Source organism: Ylistrum balloti, unplaced genomic scaffold (assembly GCF_031769215.1).
Source record: "Ylistrum balloti isolate Yb309-2 unplaced genomic scaffold, AGI_CSIRO_Ybal_v1 Utg370138, whole genome shotgun sequence".
Lineage (NCBI taxonomy): Eukaryota > Metazoa > Mollusca > Bivalvia > Pectinida > Pectinidae > Ylistrum > Ylistrum balloti.
The window spans coordinates 1,075,190-1,095,108 of NW_026782146.1; the positions used below are offsets into that span (position 1 = coordinate 1,075,190).

The 19,919-nt window shown below is 35.9% G+C and overlaps 1 protein-coding gene across 1 annotated transcript in view; it reads left to right on the forward strand.

The window, feature by feature from the left end:
* Positions 1-803: 803 nt before the first annotated feature.
* The window catches only part of LOC132550645 (integral membrane protein GPR155-like), a 43,099-nt gene continuing 23,983 nt past the window's right edge, over positions 804-19,919 (forward strand). Inside the window, exons 1-9 of the mRNA XM_060214736.1 lie at positions 804-863; positions 6,866-7,016; positions 9,613-10,085; positions 10,802-11,176; positions 12,282-12,396; positions 12,689-12,869; positions 13,680-13,835; positions 14,153-14,236; positions 15,556-15,767. Of these exons, the coding sequence (XP_060070719.1) occupies positions 9,683-10,085; positions 10,802-11,176; positions 12,282-12,396; positions 12,689-12,869; positions 13,680-13,835; positions 14,153-14,236; positions 15,556-15,767 (1,526 nt within the window). The 5' untranslated portion in view covers positions 804-863; positions 6,866-7,016; positions 9,613-9,682. The remainder of the gene's footprint in view (positions 864-6,865; positions 7,017-9,612; positions 10,086-10,801; positions 11,177-12,281; positions 12,397-12,688; positions 12,870-13,679; positions 13,836-14,152; positions 14,237-15,555; positions 15,768-19,919) is intronic.

Consider the following 19,919-nt stretch of genomic DNA (forward strand, 5'->3'; position numbering starts at 1 on the left):
TCCGGGCATCGAATTCACGATCTACGGCGCCAATTCGCCTAACTTAAACCCTCCACAAATAACTACACAATCCTGACATCCTCCAAAATGATGTTTGACAGTTGCAGTGATAGGTAGTGGCGAATTGTCGATTATGTGATATAAAAACCTGGATCGCCATGTTTATAATACATAGATACGAAATGTACATATGGTATGTACAATGCATCATGTATGTATGTTGATGCGAAGGTTTTAAATTATAATTTCCTGTCGAAATTGTATCCGGGTTTAGTATGTATTCAATACGTTTTGTATTTCAAGGTTTATGAAACTAAATCTGCCGATGAGTCACTATTTCATAAGAAGATAGGTACTTTATATAAATTTAGATTTCATAAAACATTGTATCTCCAGACAGTTCTATGTTGTGACATTCATTATATTGCTCATGCCTTAAATACCATCAATAAGATAATAAAAATTGGTAAAAGTACTCTAGGTATGTTGTAACAGATCGAGCTATTCCTCGATTGTTCGTTATTTTTTCAAATTCCCGGAACAAACAAAAAAAAACTCGTTCTGTGTTAAAACGAAAGTATTTAAATAATATATATTTTCACTTACGGACTCTTGTGGAGAACTTCTGAATATGAAACAATAAAAGCAAAATTTGAACAAATGATCTCAAAAGTTCAGTTCGAGAATTCCCCTGTATAACCGGCGTGTTATTACTGTTTTGCAACCTAATTTTGGAAGCCGTACACCGATCTAAAGTTGCCTCCCTTGACATCAACTGTCGGCCATATGTTATCTTACATAAACAAGAGCACATGCACAACAGTTGATTAAGTGACGAAGGACATGGATTCGGTATTCCGTAGGTAAGTTCATTAACGGCAATGAAAACCTATCAAATTATCGAAATATATGTACTGTATGCTTCAATACTTTCCATATAATTTTTCTTCTCGCCACGGCACCTGGCAAGGATTTATCTGCAGACGCAAACCCATCCTACTAATAATATCAGTTAGAGTCGTATATGTATTGAAGTCTCTGTGCATAGTCAAGTGACAATAGCGACATAGACCCATGCCAGAGAGCAGGAGAAGGGGAGATCTTATTTTTAATTGATTTCTGTGTCCGGGTATAGAGAATAACTGCACAATAATTACCACTGAATCGTCTGTTACGAAATTTAGTGACATAAACTAGGACGAAATCAACAGACCGTAGAAATATACACAGTATAGTAACCAGTAGGTCTGTGCATGTCACAAAGGTTGTGAAGGTCACCAGCCTATAGTTATATCTTTAGAATGGCTAAGTACATGTACACTTAAGAAATATATTAAGAAAAAAGCAAAGTCTAAAACAGCATAAAATAATGGTACATAATTTTGCACCATATGTGAATTCGCACACTTGGTGTTTTTTTCATCTGTTTCAATCAACTAGCCGCATATTGTGCTTTTTATGCTCTTTGCCTTATTATGCCAGATTTCAGTGGTACTTTTGCTGTTCTGAATATTTCCAATTAAGCCCGTTTTGAAACAATATGACATATAATGACTCTCATCAAAGAAAATGGACGTAAGGTAATTAAATAATTACAGAGACCAATTAGATCATGCAGTTACAAATATTCAGTGAACATGTTGTTTCATCAGAATATAATTGAAATTGTTCTTAAAATTGAGGAAATAGAGAACTGACAGCAAGGCCCCCATGACCTGTTGTCTGCTCATTTACATTTACTTTTGCAGGTAGCAGTCATTATTAATGAATGCAGGTGAAATATATAGGCTTTTTAACATTTTTAAGCATTGTTTTGTGCTCTATCTAAGTGTAACCAACAGAAAAAACAGTCTGCTTCAGTCTTCAGTTCGATTTTTCTTTAATTTTAACTACACATGAAAGGCATTCATCCTAAGTAAGGTAGACAAGACATAATAGCATAATTCTTTTTCACTTTACAATAAATCTCACTGAGATGAACACCATCTGCTGTCAGATCTGGAACTTCCAGATCGATCACAAAGAAATTGATTTGAACTGATTGCTGAAATTTGATTGGTCGATGCAGTCCGTTGTATTCCGTGAATAAACTTTAAATCTTTTATCTAAATTACATACCCATTGTTACATATACTGAGCCTATCCATAGAATATAATACGATTATAACAATAATAATTAATATCATTGATGTACATGTAGTGTTAACCTACATTTTACATTTGTATCACATGGCTGTCATGTGACATAGACAATATATATATATAGCATTATATTGATAAAACATTACAGAATGAATATCAAAAAGGAAATACAAATGATGTTCAATTCACTATGTTAGATCAGTTTAATATTTATTTTTTATACTAGATCTTTGAAAACTTTGCATAACTACAAAAATATGGAGGCTAGGTGAGTTTGCGAAATTATTTTCCCGTTCGTCATCAAACCAGGAAGTAAAACACCTGTTAATAACAATGCCTATGTGCAGTAATGTGTGCGCATAACAGATTGCATACTTATATATTATGGAACATTTGTGCATCTAACCATGGAGGAAATATTTATCGTTTTAAAAGAAATATATCAGAAAAAAAATCAAACACACACCAAAAGTGTCACTCAAGCTTTAGAAATTACAGAAACAGAATTAGAATGAAAAAAGACTTTTTATCTGCATTAATGTACATTGTCGTCTCCTGTTAAGATTTATGCCAAATGGATCTTCTGATCCAGAATTTCAAATATAACATCTGCCAACTTTGTTTGAGCAGCCATGAAATATTACTTAAATGATTTACATTTTGTTGTTTTGGTGTCTGATTTTATAAAATGTAAATCTTTCATCATGATGATCAAAGAACTATGTACAGAAACTCATAAATTTGTCACATAAATTTCATTTTACAAAGTAAATGGTGAACAAGATTGGTGATGTGAATAGCATCCTTAATCTTTAAATCCCATGATTCAGAAAAATATTGTCCTACATTATACATTAAGAGTAGTGTCACTGACTGACAGATATTGTTGTAAATGTGATACAAAAGAAAATATCCATATTACCACGGCTTTTGAAAAAAATAAAAACTGCATTTTAGGAATTTTACACTTTTTGGGCAGAGGGTAACAGTTGGCTACTGTAAGGCAAAGTAGAGAAACACAACGGCTTTCAGAGTTGTTTATTGGTTCTGTATAAATATTGTGTACAACAGATGTTTTTTAACTATATATATATAACCAAGGACTAAAACATTTAGATTGTGTTTATTTCAAGAAAATATTGGATAGTGAAAATCATTGTCCACAACATGGTGTCAGAGGTCAAATAGTCAGTCATTGTCCACAACATGGTGTAACAAGTCAGGTGGTCAGTCATTGTCCACCACATGGTGTTAGAGGTCAAATAGTCAGTCATTGTCCACAACATGGTGTCACGGGTCAAATAGTCAGTCATTGTCCACAACATGGTGTCACAGGTCAAGTGATCATTGTCCACAACATGGTGTCACAGGTCAAGTGGTCAGTCATTGTCCACCACATGGTGTCACAGGTCAAATAGTCAGTCATTGTCCACAACATGGTGTCACAGGTCAAGTGGTCAGTCATTGTCCACAACATGGTGTCACAAGTCAAGTGGTCAGTCATTGTCCACAACATGGTGTCGCAGGTCAAATAGTCAGTCATTGTCCACAACATGGTGTCACATGTCAAGTGGTCAGTCATTGTCCACAACATGGTGTCACAGGTCAAGTGGTCAGTCATTGTCCACAACATGTATAATACCACAAAATTAAAGTAAACAATGCTTACACGAATGAACATGAATATGATCACGTCTTCGTCGCTATCGTCAGAGTTACTCTGTTTGTCAACAGGTATGCTCTGTGAATGAGTGATCTTCTTTATTCTCTGAAGGGGTCAAGGCTGTGGTATAGGTTTGTCATTGACAGTATCCGGTAGATTTCTGGAGTAGACAGAAGACAAATGTCCTATAGGAAGACAAATGTTCCGATGTAGTGTTCTTTTCCCCTTGCCAGTCATTGTCCACAACATGGTGTCAGAGGTCAAATAGTCAGTCATTGTGCACCACATGGTGTCACAGGTCAAGTGGTCAGTCATTGTCGACAACATGGTGTTAAAGTCAAATAGTCAGTCATTGTCCACAACATGGTGTCACAGGTCAAGTGGTCAGTCATTGGCCACAACATGGTGTCACGGGTCAAATAGTCAGTCATTGTCCACAACATGGTGTCACAGGTCAAGTGATCAGTCATTGTACACAACATGGTGTCACAGGTCAAGTGGTCAGTCATTGTCCACCACATGGTGTCACAGGTCAAATAGTCAGTCATTGTCCACAACATTGTGTCACAGGTCAAGTGGTCGGTCATTGTCCACAACATGGTGTCACAGGTCAAGTGGTCAGTCATTGTCCACAACATGGTGTCACATGTCATGTGGTCAGTCATTGTCCACAACATGGTGTCACAGGTCAAGTGGTCAGTCATTGTCCACAACATGGTGTCACAAGTCAAGTGGTCAGTCATTGTCCACAACATGGTGTCACAGGTCAAATAGTCAGTCATTGTCCACAACATGGTGTCACAGGTCAAGTGGTCAGTCATTGTCCACAACATGGTGTCACAGGTCAAGTGGTCAGTCATTGTCCACAACATGGTGTCACAGGTCAAGTGGTCAGTCATTGTCCACAACATGGTGTCACAAGTCAAGTGGTCAGTCATTGTCCACAACATTGTGTCACAGGTCAAGTGGTCGGTCATTGTCCACAACATGTATAATACCACAAAATTAAAGTAAACAATGCTTACACGAATGAACATGAATATGATCACGTCTTCGTCGCTATCGTCAGAGTTACTCTGTCGTCAACAGGTATGCTCTGTGAATGAGTGATCTTCTTTACTCTCTGAAGGGGTCAAGGCGGTGGTATAGGTTTGTCATTGACAGTATCCGGTAGATTTCTGGAGTAGACAGAAGACAAATGTCCTATAGGAAGACAAATGTTCCGATGTAGTGTTCTTTTCCCCTTGCCAGTCTTTTTCTGTACAACAAATTACAGATGCGTTCATGTTAGGCTGATCCAGCACTTTATACACATTGTCCTTCTTATTATCAGACAATATGTGACCTTTTTGACCTTTTAACTAATACGTAGTAGTGTGGAATTTGACTTATGATCCTTGGTGACCTGTATATTGACCTTTGACATTATGAATACTTTACACTATCACTTACCTGCCTGCAGATTAAGCCTAGTATTGAACATATTTTGATCAGTGTTAACAAAACATTTGGTGGCCTATATATTGACCTTCTTCATTTTTATTTTGGTATGACATTCAATGATATAAACAAAACAAAAAAATTACAACATCATAAGATATCTAAATATCTTAGAATGAACTTGGGGCCAAAAGTAATATTACACCACCAAATTAAAACGTCGTCTGGGGCCAAAAGCAATATTACACCACCAAATTAAAACGTCGTCTGGGGCCAAAAGCAATATTACACCACCAAATCAGACCGTTGTCTGGGGCCAAAAGCTATATTACACCACCAAATCAAAACGTCATCTGCTTGTGTCTGACCTGCTGTTAAAGGATGGATTTCAATTTTGGTGGTGTCTTTGGCTTTGATGGCAAAAACGATTTTTCTGAATATTGAATTAGATGAGAATCTAGCAAACATAAGGGACACCTTATCTGTTATATCCACTTGGAATGTGAGATTCCCTTTCATTTGGGAATTTTGAATGACTGAAACTGGCATAAATTAGCTGTCAGTGATGTCATGTCACGCAAGCTGTTGTGCATAGTGATTTGTTATAAAATTGTCTTTCATTAAATGATCAAATTGATGCATTCATTTTTAATTTTTGTTTTTGAAACATATCCATGAAATTAGTTATAAGCTTTATATTATAAGTTAGTTATGACAAGGTGCTATTCACTTGCGTGTCTTTTGTACAATCTTGATAGATTTTTTATTTTCAAGCTGATATGAAAGAAAAATGTTTTAGCAAATTGAATGAATGTACATATAAGGTCACTTAAGAGACAATCTTTCATTGATAGCTTCCATGGGTATTGGGTATCATGTGATATTAGTCAATGAAAGACGTAAAGATTATCAATTATTTATAATTATGTTTGTACTGTTTTATTTGATAATTAATATATATGTTCTTCAGCTACCAAATTATTGTTTAACATTTGAATTGGAAACGGTCTTTCATTTGAAAATGCTATTTTCATACTACTGCAAATTATCAAAATAAATTAGAGTGTTCGGAAATTCGTTTTTTTTTAGTAATAGTATATACAACACGTAGTGTTTATGTACATAAGATAAATAGAGCAGATGTGATGCCTTTATTGGTGCACTCTATCTGTAAACAAATAGACTTCATTAGATTAGACTGATACATGGAAGATTTCAGGTCTATTATTAAAATTGTGTGAGATAAACTTATAAATAAACACGCGACCACAAACGTGAATCTCTAAGTGTTATGGCTGAGTGAATTTGACCATATATAGTATGTGCATATCATGATTGTGTGATACCTGGAAATTCATCTAGTGTTACGTTGTAATAGAGGAATTAATTGTAGACATGTGCATTAGGCTATGATGAAATTATACATATCCAGATGCAGTTTTTGTCCACGAAGTTTCATTATGGGCACATCTTATTGAACCAGGAGATGAAAAGGCCTTCTGAGAGCAAATCTTTCTTTACCACTTGATATCGGTACTTGTCTCTTAGCAAACTCCAGAATCACACTTGTTACATCAAGTCAAGCATTATAAGATGATATTTAAGTGGTTTTATTTTTAGGTAAAGTACTGCTATGCCAGTGGAACATCATCACTTGTGCCAGGTTACAATCACCATGCCCAGTAATTATTAACCAAGATGTGAAGTACATAATAAAACAGACTCCAGTCAGTGTGGATAGAATTCAACACATGAATGTTTAACTAAACTTGTAAGTATTTTGACAGAGGTATTGCATAACTTGTATCAGTGGTTCATAACTTGTATCAGTGGTTCTGAAAATATTATCAATGAAATTTCGTTAAATTAAAATGAAATACACTGTTAGTTAAATGCTATAGGAAATGTATTGGTACCAAGATTATATAAAAGTGAACAGGTTATTGTCATGAAACTTTTAATCGATATGGAATCAAATATCTAGATAGGAACTTGTTATCAAGTATCTAGATAGCAACTTGGACCTAAGTATCTAGATAGCAACTTGGAATCAAGTATCTAGATAGCAACTTGTAATCAAGTATCTAGATAGCAACTTGTAATCAAGTATCTAGATAGCAACTTGGAATCAAGTATCTAGAAAGCAACTTGTAATCAAGTATCTAGATAGCATCTTGTTATCAAGTATCTAGGTATCTAGATAGCATCATGTAATCAAGTATCTAGATAGCAACTTGGAATCAAGTATCTAGATAGCAACTTGGAATCAAATATCTAGATAGCAACTTGTTATCAAGTATCTAGATAGCAACTTGGAATCAAGTATCTAGATAGCAACTTGGAATCAAGTATCTAGATAGCAAATTGTAATCAAATATCTAGATAGGAACTTGTTATCAAGTATCTAGATAGCAACTTGGACCTAAGTATCTAGATAGCAACTTGGAATCAAGTATCTAGATAGCATCTTGTAATCAAGTATCTAGATAGCAACTTGGACCTTAGTATCTAGATAGCAACTTGTAATCAAGTATCTAGATAGCAACTTGTAATCAGGTATCTAGATAGCATCTTGGAATCAAGTATCTAGGTATCTAGATAGCATCATGTAATCAAGTATCTAGATAGCAACTTGGAATCAGGTATCTAGATAGCATCTTGGAATCAAGTATATAGATAGCAACTTGTAATCAAGTATCTAGATAGCAACTTGGAATCAAGTATCTAGATAGCAACTTGTTATCAAGTATCTAGATAGCAACTTGTAATCAGGTATCTAGATAGCAACTTGGAATCAAGTATCTAGATAGCAACTTGTAATCAAGTATCTAGATAGCAACTTGGAATCAAGTATCTAGATAGCAACTTGTAATCAAGTATCTAGATAGCAACTTGGACCTAAGTATCTAGATAGCAACTTGGAATCAAGTATCTAGATAGCAACTTGGAATCAAATATCTAGATAGCAACTTGTTATCAAGTATCTAGATAGCAACTTGGAATCAAGTATCTAGATAGCAAATTGTAATCAAATATCTAGATAGGAACTTGGAATCAAGTATCTAGATAGCAAATTGTAATCAAATATCTAGATAGGAACTTGTTATCAAGTATCTAGATAGCAACTTGGACCTAAGTATCTAGATAGCAACTTGGAATCAAGTATCTAGATAGCATCTTGTAATCAAGTATCTAGATAGCAACTTGGACCTTAGTATCTAGATAGCAACTTGTAATCAAGTATCTAGATAGCAACTTGTAATCAGGTATCTAGATAGCAACTTGTAATCAAGTATCTAGATAGCAACTTGTAATCAGGTATCTAGATAGCATCTTGGAATCAAGTATATAGATAGCAACTTGGACCTAAGTATCTAGATAGCAACTTGGAATCAAGTATCTAGATAGCAACTTGGAATCAAATATCTAGATAGCAACTTGTTATCAAGTATCTAGATAGCAACTTGTTCTCAAGTGTCTAGATAGCATCTTGTAATCAAATATCTAGATAGCAACTTGGAATCAAATATCTAGATAGCAACTTGTAATCAAGTATCTAGATAGCAACTTGGAATCAAGTATCTAGATAGCAACTTGTAATCAAGTATCTAGATAGCAACTTGGACCTAAGTATCTAGATAGCAACTTGGAATCAAGTATCTAGATAGCAACTTGTAATCAAGTATCTAGATAGCAACTTGGAATCAAGTATCTAGATAGCAACTTGGAATCAAGTATCTAGATAGCAAATTGTAATCAAATATCTAGATAGGAACTTGTTATCAAGTATCTAGATAGCAACTTGGACCTAAGTATCTAGATAGCAACTTGGAATCAAGTATCTAGATAGCATCTTGTAATCAAGTATCTAGATAGCAACTTGGACCTTAGTATCTAGATAGCAACTTGTAATCAAGTATCTAGATAGCAACTTGTAATCAGGTATCTAGATAGCAACTTGTAATCAAGTATCTAGATAGCAACTTGTTATCAAGTATCTAGATAGCAACTTGGAATCAAGATACAGAAAGGGTTTATATACCATTTGATGAATGATCGATAAAATGATGAATGATCAAGGTAGCCAGACTGAACATGTCTAACTTATCAAACATGTAAAATTGATATAACATTGAGACCGTTTATACGTGGTTACTTTACATATTCGCCTATGGCAACATGTATTTTTGCCATGTAAATATGTAATCTGTATAGCCTTAGGGCATAATGATGATAAGGTTTTGCATGTAACTCATATTCATATTTAGCTAAATACAAAATATGAGATATTACTTATATAATAATTTTTTGTATTTACTATAGAAATGTTGTATTATGGTTGAAATTTTCTGTTGGTTTTTTGACAGACAATCAGAGTGCCTGATGTACTCCTAGAGGATGATGGTGATCTCTGGATGATTACATAAGAGATAGAAGATGATGGTGGACAGGAATGTGACCCCACCCCCTAGTGCCCCGATGGAGGGCAATGTGTCCATTGACAACCTGTACCCTGCCATTATCCAGTGTTTCTTCATCATCCTGGCAGGTTATATTGCTGGACGTGTCAGCCTCATCTCAGCGTCCCAGAGTCGAGGGATTGGGCTGTTTGTGTCGAACTTCTGCCTTCCATGTCTTCTCTTTAAGAACATGTGTATTCTGGATTTCAGTGTGGTGAACTGGATGTTTTTGATCGGTATCTTGATATCAAAATCTATTGTATTTTTTTCGGTAGTGTTATTGACACTGCTTGCTAAGCGACCTCTGAACTATGGTTATGCAGGCATGTTTGGAATATTTGCTACACAAAGTAATGACTTTGCTCTTGGTTACCCTATCAGTAAGTATTATGTGTTGGAATTATTATGTTTTAAGTGCATGACAAAGATCAAACCAACTTTGATAGTTAACCTTATTAACATATTCATGATGTTAACCTAATTAACATATTCATAATGTTAATTTATTTAACATATTCACCATGTTTACCTAATTGACATATTAGCAATGTTAACCTGATTAAACATTTTCTGTCAGTGTTGAACATGGGTAATTCAGGTGAGGATGAGAGGTGTGTAGTTCCATGATCTTTGCTGGTGTTTGTTTTTCTGACCAACTTAGTTGTGCTGTAGTGGTTGTGTTCTTGTACAAGTCACTTTAACCTGACTGCTTTGGATAGCTTATAATGGACCTCTTGTATGTTGTTCTGTGAGATAGCCACCAGCTACTACAATCAGACTGTCTCAGACAGACTCCAGCTGTTGACTAGGCAATAATCTCAGCAAATAAACAAATGTTTCAAAACCCAGCCAAATCATCGTAGGTCATTTCACATAGAATTTCCTACACTATATTTTACCTTCATATACAAAGGATTATGTTGTAGACAAAAAGTCTTTTAGATTTGACTTCTGTCCTTCACTGTACACCTCTGTGAACATCCATTGGTCATTTGTCAGATGAAGGTGTGACAGTAGATCACTCTAACATCACATACTCATTTTCTGTTTGTAATATATAAAATCTATTCACACATGCATATGTTTGTCATTACAGTTCAAGCCCTGTACGAGACGTCCCACCCAGAATACCTGAAGTACATTTATTTAATAGCCCCAATCTCTGTGGTGTTCTTGAATCCTATAGGATTTATTTTATTGGAGATACAAAAACGACGGACACAGACATTGAAAGATTCATCAGGAAGTCATTCCCAAGGAACGGATAGTGACTTGTTGCTAGGCAGTGGTTCATCCACCCAAAAGAAGATGGAGATGACCCCTCACACAAGTACAGTAATGGTGGCAGTGCATGTGTTTAAGGGGGTCATCTCAAATCCAATCGTCTTTATGACCATCATTGGGATTATTGGCAACTTTGTTTTCAAACATGACCTCCCTGCTGTCTTGGATGGCATTCTAACTTCACTTGGTGAGTGTGCATATTGATGTTATAAATAATGACCTTACAAGGTGAACCGTCAGGTTTCAGTAACTGATTGGCTCAATGTTTTTCTGTTGATATTTTTCTTGTAATTGGATGTACTATAGAAGCTCACTTACATGGTTCAAATGGAAAAAGGTCTGTCATCATGTCATCCCTCCAACAGCATGAATCTTAACAAATCCTTTGTAAAATCATTTCCAACATAATGACGATCAGTGGTAAGTAATCTCAGTTAGATAGTGGAGAGCAGCTATAGTAATTAATCTCAGGTAAATATTAGTGAGAGTGTGTGAGGAAGCCTAGACCATAGAACATCCTGTACTGTCGTGGTTGTGTCCTAAATTTAGTTTTTTCTATGTACATTTCAGAATGAGCTGTAAATGGCTGAGCTTTTTAATCTAGTAGCATACAATTAACTGTCAATATCCTGCATATCTTATAGAACAAAGTCGGTAATAACTGGAACGATAACAAATGTTAATTACTCAACCTAAATTCTATCTGTTATTACATATTACAGGACATTGGTTTGCAATAAAAGTCATATGGGCCTTTTGTTTTACTTTGTACTTAATGATCTTGTAAACATCACAACCCTGTGGGCCTTTTGTTTTACTTTGTACTTAAATGATCTTGTAAACAACACAAGCCCTGTGGGCCTTTTGTTTTACTTTGTACTTAATGATCTTGTAAACATCACAAGCCCTGTGGGCCTTTTGTTTTAGTATGTACTTTAATGATCTTGTAAACATCACAAGCCCTGTGGGCCTTTTGTTTTACTTTGTACTTAATGATCTTGTAAACATCACAAGCCCTGTGGGCCTCTTGTTTTAGTATGTACTTTAATGATCTTGTAAACAACACAAGCCCTGTGGGCCTCTTGTTTTAGTATGTACTTTAATGATCTTGTAAACAACACAAGCCCTCTTGTTTTAGTATGTACTTTAATGATCTTGTAAACATCACAAGCCCTGTGGGCCTCTTGTTTTAGTAATGTACTTTAATGATCTTGTAAACATCACAAGCCCTGTGGGCCTCTTGTTTTATTACTTGTTGCTGATGCCTGTGTTTATATCCCTGTTTTGTGTAGGTAATGCCTTCAGTGCTACAGCATTGTTCTATCTGGGCCTGAGTTTGGTTGGCAAGGTGTCAGGAACAATGGGTATAGGACTCTTAGTACCACTGCTTCTTATAGCTGCAAAGGCGTAAGTGAAATGAAATTTTCTTGAAATGAATGACTTTATCTAATTTAAATGTAAACTTGAGGTTACACAGAAAGAAATATGCATTTATCAATATTTTGTTAATAGTAGAATTTGATAAATATTCATAATATTAGTATACATAGCAGGATTCCTGAATGTAATGTTATAGATAATCACTCTCATGACAACATTTCTTAATGAAAAGGTTTCACTTCAACTAAAATTCAACTAGATCTTGGACGAGTTCATATTTCAAGGTTAGAAGGTCAAGGTATCTTGTACTATTTTTCAGGCTGGTGTTGCCATTGGTGATATGGCAGATTGTTGGTGCTATGGATCAAATCTCTACATCAGCAGATGTTAATGTTAACAGTACCATATCCCTAAGCATGTATGGCTTTCTGTATGGTACATTTCCAACTGCACCCTCTGTGTTTCTGTATGCCAGTCAGTATGCAGTTGCCCAGGATACGGTGAGTTAGTAGGTTCTGGTAGTTAGCAACTTATCAGGGTTACACTGAGTGAATTCTTACAGCTATACTTATCAGGGTTACCTATTACAATGTGTGAATTCTTACAGCTATACTTAGCAGGGTTACCTATTACAATGTGTGAATTCTTACAGCTATACTTATCAGGGTTACCTATTACACTGAGTGAATTCTTACAGCTATACTTATCAGGGTTACCTATTACACTGAGTGAATTCTTACAGCTATACTTAGCAGGGTTACCTATTACAATGTGTGAATTCTTACAGCTATACTTATCAGGGTTACCTATTACACTGAGTGAATTCTTACAGCTATACTTATCAGGGTTACCTATTACACTGAGTGAATTCTTACAGCTATACTTATCAGGGTTACCTATTACACTGAGTGAATTCTTACAGCTATACTTATCAGGGCTACCTATTACACTGAGTGAATTCTTACAGCTATACTTATCAGGGTTACCTATTACACTGAGTGAATTCTTACAGCTATACTTATCAGGGTTACCTATTACACTGAGTGAATTCTTACAGCTATACTTATCAGGGTTACCTATTACACTGAGTGAATTCTTACAGCTATACTTATCAGGGTTACCTATTACACTGAGTGAATTCTTACAGCTATACTTATCTGGGTTACCTGTTACACTGAGTGAATTCTTATAGCTATACTTATCAGGGTTACCTGTTACACTGTGTGAGTTTTTTGTGTTAATTTAAGCAGTTTTAAATCTCTCTAATGTAAGCCATTAGCGGTAATAGTATACTGTACACTTTGTGGTAGGTTGCGACTGGGATGGTGGCTGGAACTTTCTTCTCAGCTCCGATGATGTTCATGTCTGCTAGAATGTTGACTGTGGTGGTCAACAGTGAGATGGATTACAAGACATTGCTGCTAGAGACATCATTTGATACCAGCATCATCAGCGTTGTCTGCTGTGTAAGTTTTCAACAATTCCCTTTGAAAATGACTTACCTATTTATCTAACAGAAGTGATATTACCTTTCTATTTCCTAGAAGAGGGGTAAAAAATAAATAAATTGATGAACCCAGCCTCTTCGCCTGTTGTGATTGACCACTGCGCCTTTCTATTCCCTGTTATGTTCTGTGTAAGGAGGATCAGCTCGGACAGTCCAGATAAGATAGGGAGATCAGTTGTCTCTATATCTAAGAACTTTTTTCTCTATAATGAGTGCTTGTTATGAAGATTTAGAGGATTTGATTAATCATGAACTATTTTTTATTTGTTTTATCAGGTTTGGGTACTCGGTATCCTTCTCTTTAGTAAACGATACAAGAAGATGCCCCACCAGTTTCTTCTCTGTCTGGTTTTCACACATGTAAGTGATAGATATGTATACTTTATATGAAAGCTTTATATACAAAGACATGCATTGTCAGCCAAAGACATTAATTCACAAAAATCCCAAAGATATCATTTTTCACCCTAAATAATGACTGTAATTAACCAAAATAGTGTCATATATTTTTACCTTGCATCACACAAAAATTCACTTAAATGTTGAATATTTTCACCCTACACAACTAATAAATTTCCAAAACAGTGAATATTTTCACCCTACACAACCAATAGATTACCAAAACAGTGAATATTTTCACCCTACACAACCAATAGATTACCAAAACAGTGAATATTTTCACCCTACACAACCAATAGATTACCAAAACAGTGAATATTTTCACCCTACACAACCAATAGATTACCAAAACAGTGAATATTTTCACCCTACACAACCAATAGATTTCCAAAACAGTGAATATTTTCACCCTACACAACCAATAGATTACCAAAACAGTGAATATTTTCACCCTACACAACCAATAGATTACCAAAACAGTGAATATTTTCACCCTACACAACCAATAGATTACCAAAACAGTGAATATTTTCACCCTACACAACCAATAGATTACCAAAACAGTGAATATTTTCACCCTACACAACCAATAGATTACCAAAACAGTGAATATTTTCACCCTACACAACCAATAGATTACCAAAACAGTGAATATTTTCACCCTACACAACCAATAGATTACCAAAACAGTGAATATTTTCACCCTACACAACCAATAGATTACCAAAACAGTGAATATTTTCACCCTACACAACCAATAGATTACCAAAACAGTGAATATTTTCACCCTACACAACCAATAGATTACCAAAACAGTGAATATTTTCACCCTATGCAACAACCAATAATTCACTAAAACTGCATATTTCTACCTTACAAAACAATAGATAATTTATTAAAACTGAATATTTTCAACCTCATAAAAAGTGATAATGAATCAAAACTAAATATTTTCACCCTTCATAAAAAGTGATAGTTCACCAAAACTGAATATTTTTACCCTATTAAATAACTGTTATCATACTATCTAGTTCATATTCACACCACCACATTACATAATCTAGTTCTAATTTTACACCTTATAATATTTTGGTGGTCAATAGTCAACGGCTCCTTATTTAGCAATGTTCTGACCCTAAAGTCCAGAACAGGAATTTCCCCCAACGATTTAATTATTTTTTAAGATTGATAAACAGCGCACGAAACAGAATGTTTGTCAGATAATTAAACACATAGCACAGTGCATGTGTTCTAAATATTAATCTTTATCTGGTTAACAGCTGATGTCCTGTGTGGGTATGATTATATACAATGGGCGAGACTGTGGTCAGCTGTCATGGAAACACTACCTACAGTTTGCGCTGATCTTGATTGGAGTATTCGCCACACGTTGCTGGACAGCCATGATCTCTCTGACTTTATATTTGCTGCACTGTCGTAGCTTATGCTCCGTTCTACGCTTCAGAGCCTGGATGTACCTGTTTGCATTTGGGTATGTTTGTATTCTGGGATACATTTTACTTGGTTGAACCAAAAAACTGCTAATTTAGAAAAAAAAGGTTCAACTTGAAATTCAAACGAAAGTGAAAGTTCCAGTTTGAAAGTGATTATGCAAAAATGTTTAACTAATATCATGTTGAAGTCTGGAAAAAAATTGGTACTTACATATATCACAGTGACTTCAGTAATGACTTTGATTTCAGTAAAAATACACTCATGATATACTCTGATATATCAGTGTAATAACTTTCTGGTTGATGATAGGTTCCCAATATTCTGTACAGGTGTGAACTGTTTGATGTTTTTCAGGTTCCCAGTATTCTGTACAGGTGTGAACTGTTTGATGTTTTCCAGGTTCCCAGTATTCTGTACAGGTGTGAACTGTTTGATGTTTTCCAGGTTCTCAGTATTCTGTACAGGTGTGAACTGTTTGATGTTTTCCAGGTTCCCAGTATTCTGTACAGGTGTGAACTGTTTGATGTTTTTCAGGTTCCCAGTATTCTGTACAGGTGTGAACTGTTTGATGTTTTCCAGGTTCCCAGTATTCTGTACATGTGTGAACTGTTTGATATTTTCAGGTTCCCAGTATTCTGTACAGGTGTGAACTGTTTGATATTTTCAGGTTCCCAGTATTCTGTACAGGTGTGAACTCTGTGTTTGATGTTTTTCAGGTTCCCAGTATTCTGTACAGGTGTGAACTCTGTGTTTGATGTTTTCCAGGTTCCCAGTATTCTGTACAGGTGTGAACTGTTTGATGTTTTTTCAGGTTCCCAGTATTCTGTACAGGTGTGAACTCTGTGTTTGATGTTTTTCAGGTTCCCAGTTATTCTATACAGGTGTGAACTCTGTGTTTGATGTTTTTCAGGTTCCCAGTATTCTGTACAGGTGTGAACTCTGTGTTTGATGTTTTCCAGGTTCCCAGTATTCTGTACAGGTGTGAACTGTTTGATGTTTTCCAGGTTCCCAGTATTCTGTACAGGTGTGAACTGTTTGATGTTTTTCAGGTTCCCAGTATTCTGTACAGGTGTGAACTGTTTGATGTTTTTCAGGTTCCCAGTATTCAGTATTCTGTACAGGTGTGAACTGTTTGATATTTTTCAGGTTCCCAGTATTCTGTACAGGTGTGAACTGTTTGATGTTTTTCAGGTTCCCAGTATTCTGTACAGGTGTGAACTGTTTGATGTTTTTCAGGTTCCCAGTATTCTGTACAGGTGTGAACTGTTTGATATTTTCAGGTTCCCAGTATTCTGTACAGGTGTGAACTCTGTGTTTGATGTTTTTCAGGTTCCCAGTATTCTATACAGGTGTGAACTCTGTGTTTGATGTTTTTCAGGTTCCCAGTATTCTGTACAGGTGTGAACTCTGTGTTTGATGTTTTTCAGGTTCCCAGTATTCTATACAGGTGTGAACTCTGTGTTTGATGTTTTTCAGGTTCCCAGTATTCTGTACAGGTGTGAACTCTGTGTTTGATGTTTTCCAGGTTCCCAGTATTCTGTACAGGTGTGAACTCTGTGTTTGATGTTTTTCAGGTTCCCAGTATTCTGTACAGGTGTGAACTCTGTGTTTGATGTTTTTCAGGTTCCCAGTATTCTGTACAGGTGTGAACTCTGTGTTTGATGTTTTCCAGGTTCCCAGTATTCTGTACAGGTGTGAACTGTTTGATGTTTTCCAGGTTCCTAGTATTCTGTACAGGTGTGAACTGTTTGATGTTTTTTCAGGTTCCCAGTATTCTGTAGAGGTGTGAACTCTGTGTTTGATGTTTTCAGGTTCCCAGTATTCTGTACAGGTGTGAACTGTTTGATGTTTTCAGGTTAATTGTATTCTGTACAGGTGTGAACTGTTCGATGTTTTCAGGTTCCTAGTATTCTGTACAAGTGTGAACTGTTTGATGTTTTTTCAGGTTCCCAGTATTCTGTAGAGGTGTGAACTCTGTGTTTGATGTTTTCAGGTTCCCAGTATTTTGTACAGGTGTGAACTCTGTGTTTGATGTTTTTAAGGTTCCCAGTATTCTGTACAGGTGTGAACTCTGTGTTTGATGTTTTTCAGGTTCCCAGTATTCTGTACAGGTGTGAACTCTGTGTTTGATGTTTTTAAGGTTCCCAGTATTCTGTACAGGTGTGAACTCTGTGTTTGATGTTTTTCAGGTTCCCAGTATTCTGTACAGGTGTGAACTGTTTGATGTTTTCAGGTTCCCAGTATTCTGTACAGGTGTGAACTGTTTGATGTTTTCAGGTTAATTGTATTCTGTACAGGTGTGAACTCTGTGTTTGATGTTTTCCAGGTTCCCAGTATTCTGTACAGGTGTGAACTGTTTGATGTTTTTTCAGGTTCCCAGTATTCTGTACAGGTGTGAACTGTTTGATATTTACAGGTTCCCAGTATTCTGTACAGGTGTGAACTGTTTGATGTTTTTCAGGTTCCCAGTATTCTGTACAGGTGTGAACTGTTTGATGTTTTTCAGGTTTCAGTATTCTGTACAGGTGTGAACTGTTTGATGTTTTTCAGGTTTCAGTATTCTGTACAGGTGTGAACTGTTTGATATTTTCAGGTTCCCAGTATTCTGTACAGGTGTGAACTGTTTGATGTTTTTCAGGTTCCCAGTATTCTGTACAGGTGTGAACTCTGTGTTTGATGTTTTCAGGTTCCCAGTATTCTGTACAGGTGTGAACTCTGTGTTTGATGTTTTTCAGGTTCCCAGTATTCTGTACAGGTGTGAACTCTGTGTTTGATGTTTTTCAGGTTCCCAGTATTCTGTACAGGTGTGAACTCTGTGTTTGATGTTTTTCAGGTTCCCAGTATTCTGTACAGGTGTGAACTCTGTGTTTGATGTTTTTCAGGTTCCCAGTATTCTGTACAGGTGTGAACTCTGTGTTTGATGTTTTTCAGGTTCCCAGTATTCTGTACAGGTGTGAACTCTGTGTTTGATATTTTCAGGTTCCTAGTATTCTGTACAGGTGTGAACTGTTTGATGTTTTTTCAGGTTCCCAGTATTCTGTACAGGTGTGAACTCTGTGTTTGATGTTTTCAGGTTCCCAGTATTCTGTACAGGTGTGAACTGTTTGATGTTTTTCAGGTTCCCAGTATTCTGTACAGGTGTGAACTGTTTGATGTTTTTCAGGTTCCCAGTATTCTGTACAGGTGTGAAGTGTGTTTGATTTTCAGGTTCCCAGTATTCTGTACAGGTGTGAACTGTTTGATGTTTTCAGGTTAATTGTATTCTGTACAGGTGTGAACTGTTTGATGTTTTTCAGGTTTCAGTATTCTGTACAGGTGTGAACTCTGTGTTTGATGTTTTTCAGGTTCCCAGTATTCTGTACAGGTGTGAACTCTGTGTTTGATGTTTTTCAGGTTCCCAGTATTCTGTACAGGTGTGAACTGTTTGATGTTTTCCAGGTTCCCAGTATTCTGTACAGGTGTGAACTGTTTGATGTTTTCAGGTTCCCAGTATTCTGTACAGGTGTGAACTGTTTGATGTTTTTCAGGTTCCCAGTATTCTGTACAGGTGTGAACTGTTTGATGTTTTCAGGTTCCCAGTATTCTGTACAGGTGTGAACTGTTTGATGTTTTCAGGTTAATTGTATTCTGTACAGGTGTGAACTGTTTGATGTTTTCAGGTTAATTGTATTCTGTACAGGTGTGAACTGTTTGATGTTTTTCAGGTTTCAGTATTCTGTACAGGTGTGAACTGTTTGATGTTTTTCAGGTTCCCAGTATTCTGTACAGGTGTGAACTGTTTGATGTTTTCAGGTTAATTGTATTCTGTACAGGTGTGAACTGTTTGATGTTTTTCAGGTTTCAGTATTCTGTACAGGTGTGAACTGTTTGATGTTTTCCAGGTTTCAGTATTCTGTACAGGTGTGAACTGTTTGATGTTTTCCAGGTTTCAGTATTCTGTACAGGTGTGAACTGTTTGATGTTTTCAGGTTTCAGTATTCTGTACAGGTGTGAACTGTTTGATGTTTTCAGGTTAATTGTATTCTGTACAGGTGTGAACTGTTTGATGTTTTCAGGTTAATTGTATTCTGTAATTGTATTCTGTACAGGTGTGAACTGTTTGATGTTTTCAGGTTCCCAGTATTCTGTACAGGTGTGAACTGTTTGATGTTTTGATGTATTTTCAGGTGTGAACTGTTTGATGTTTTCA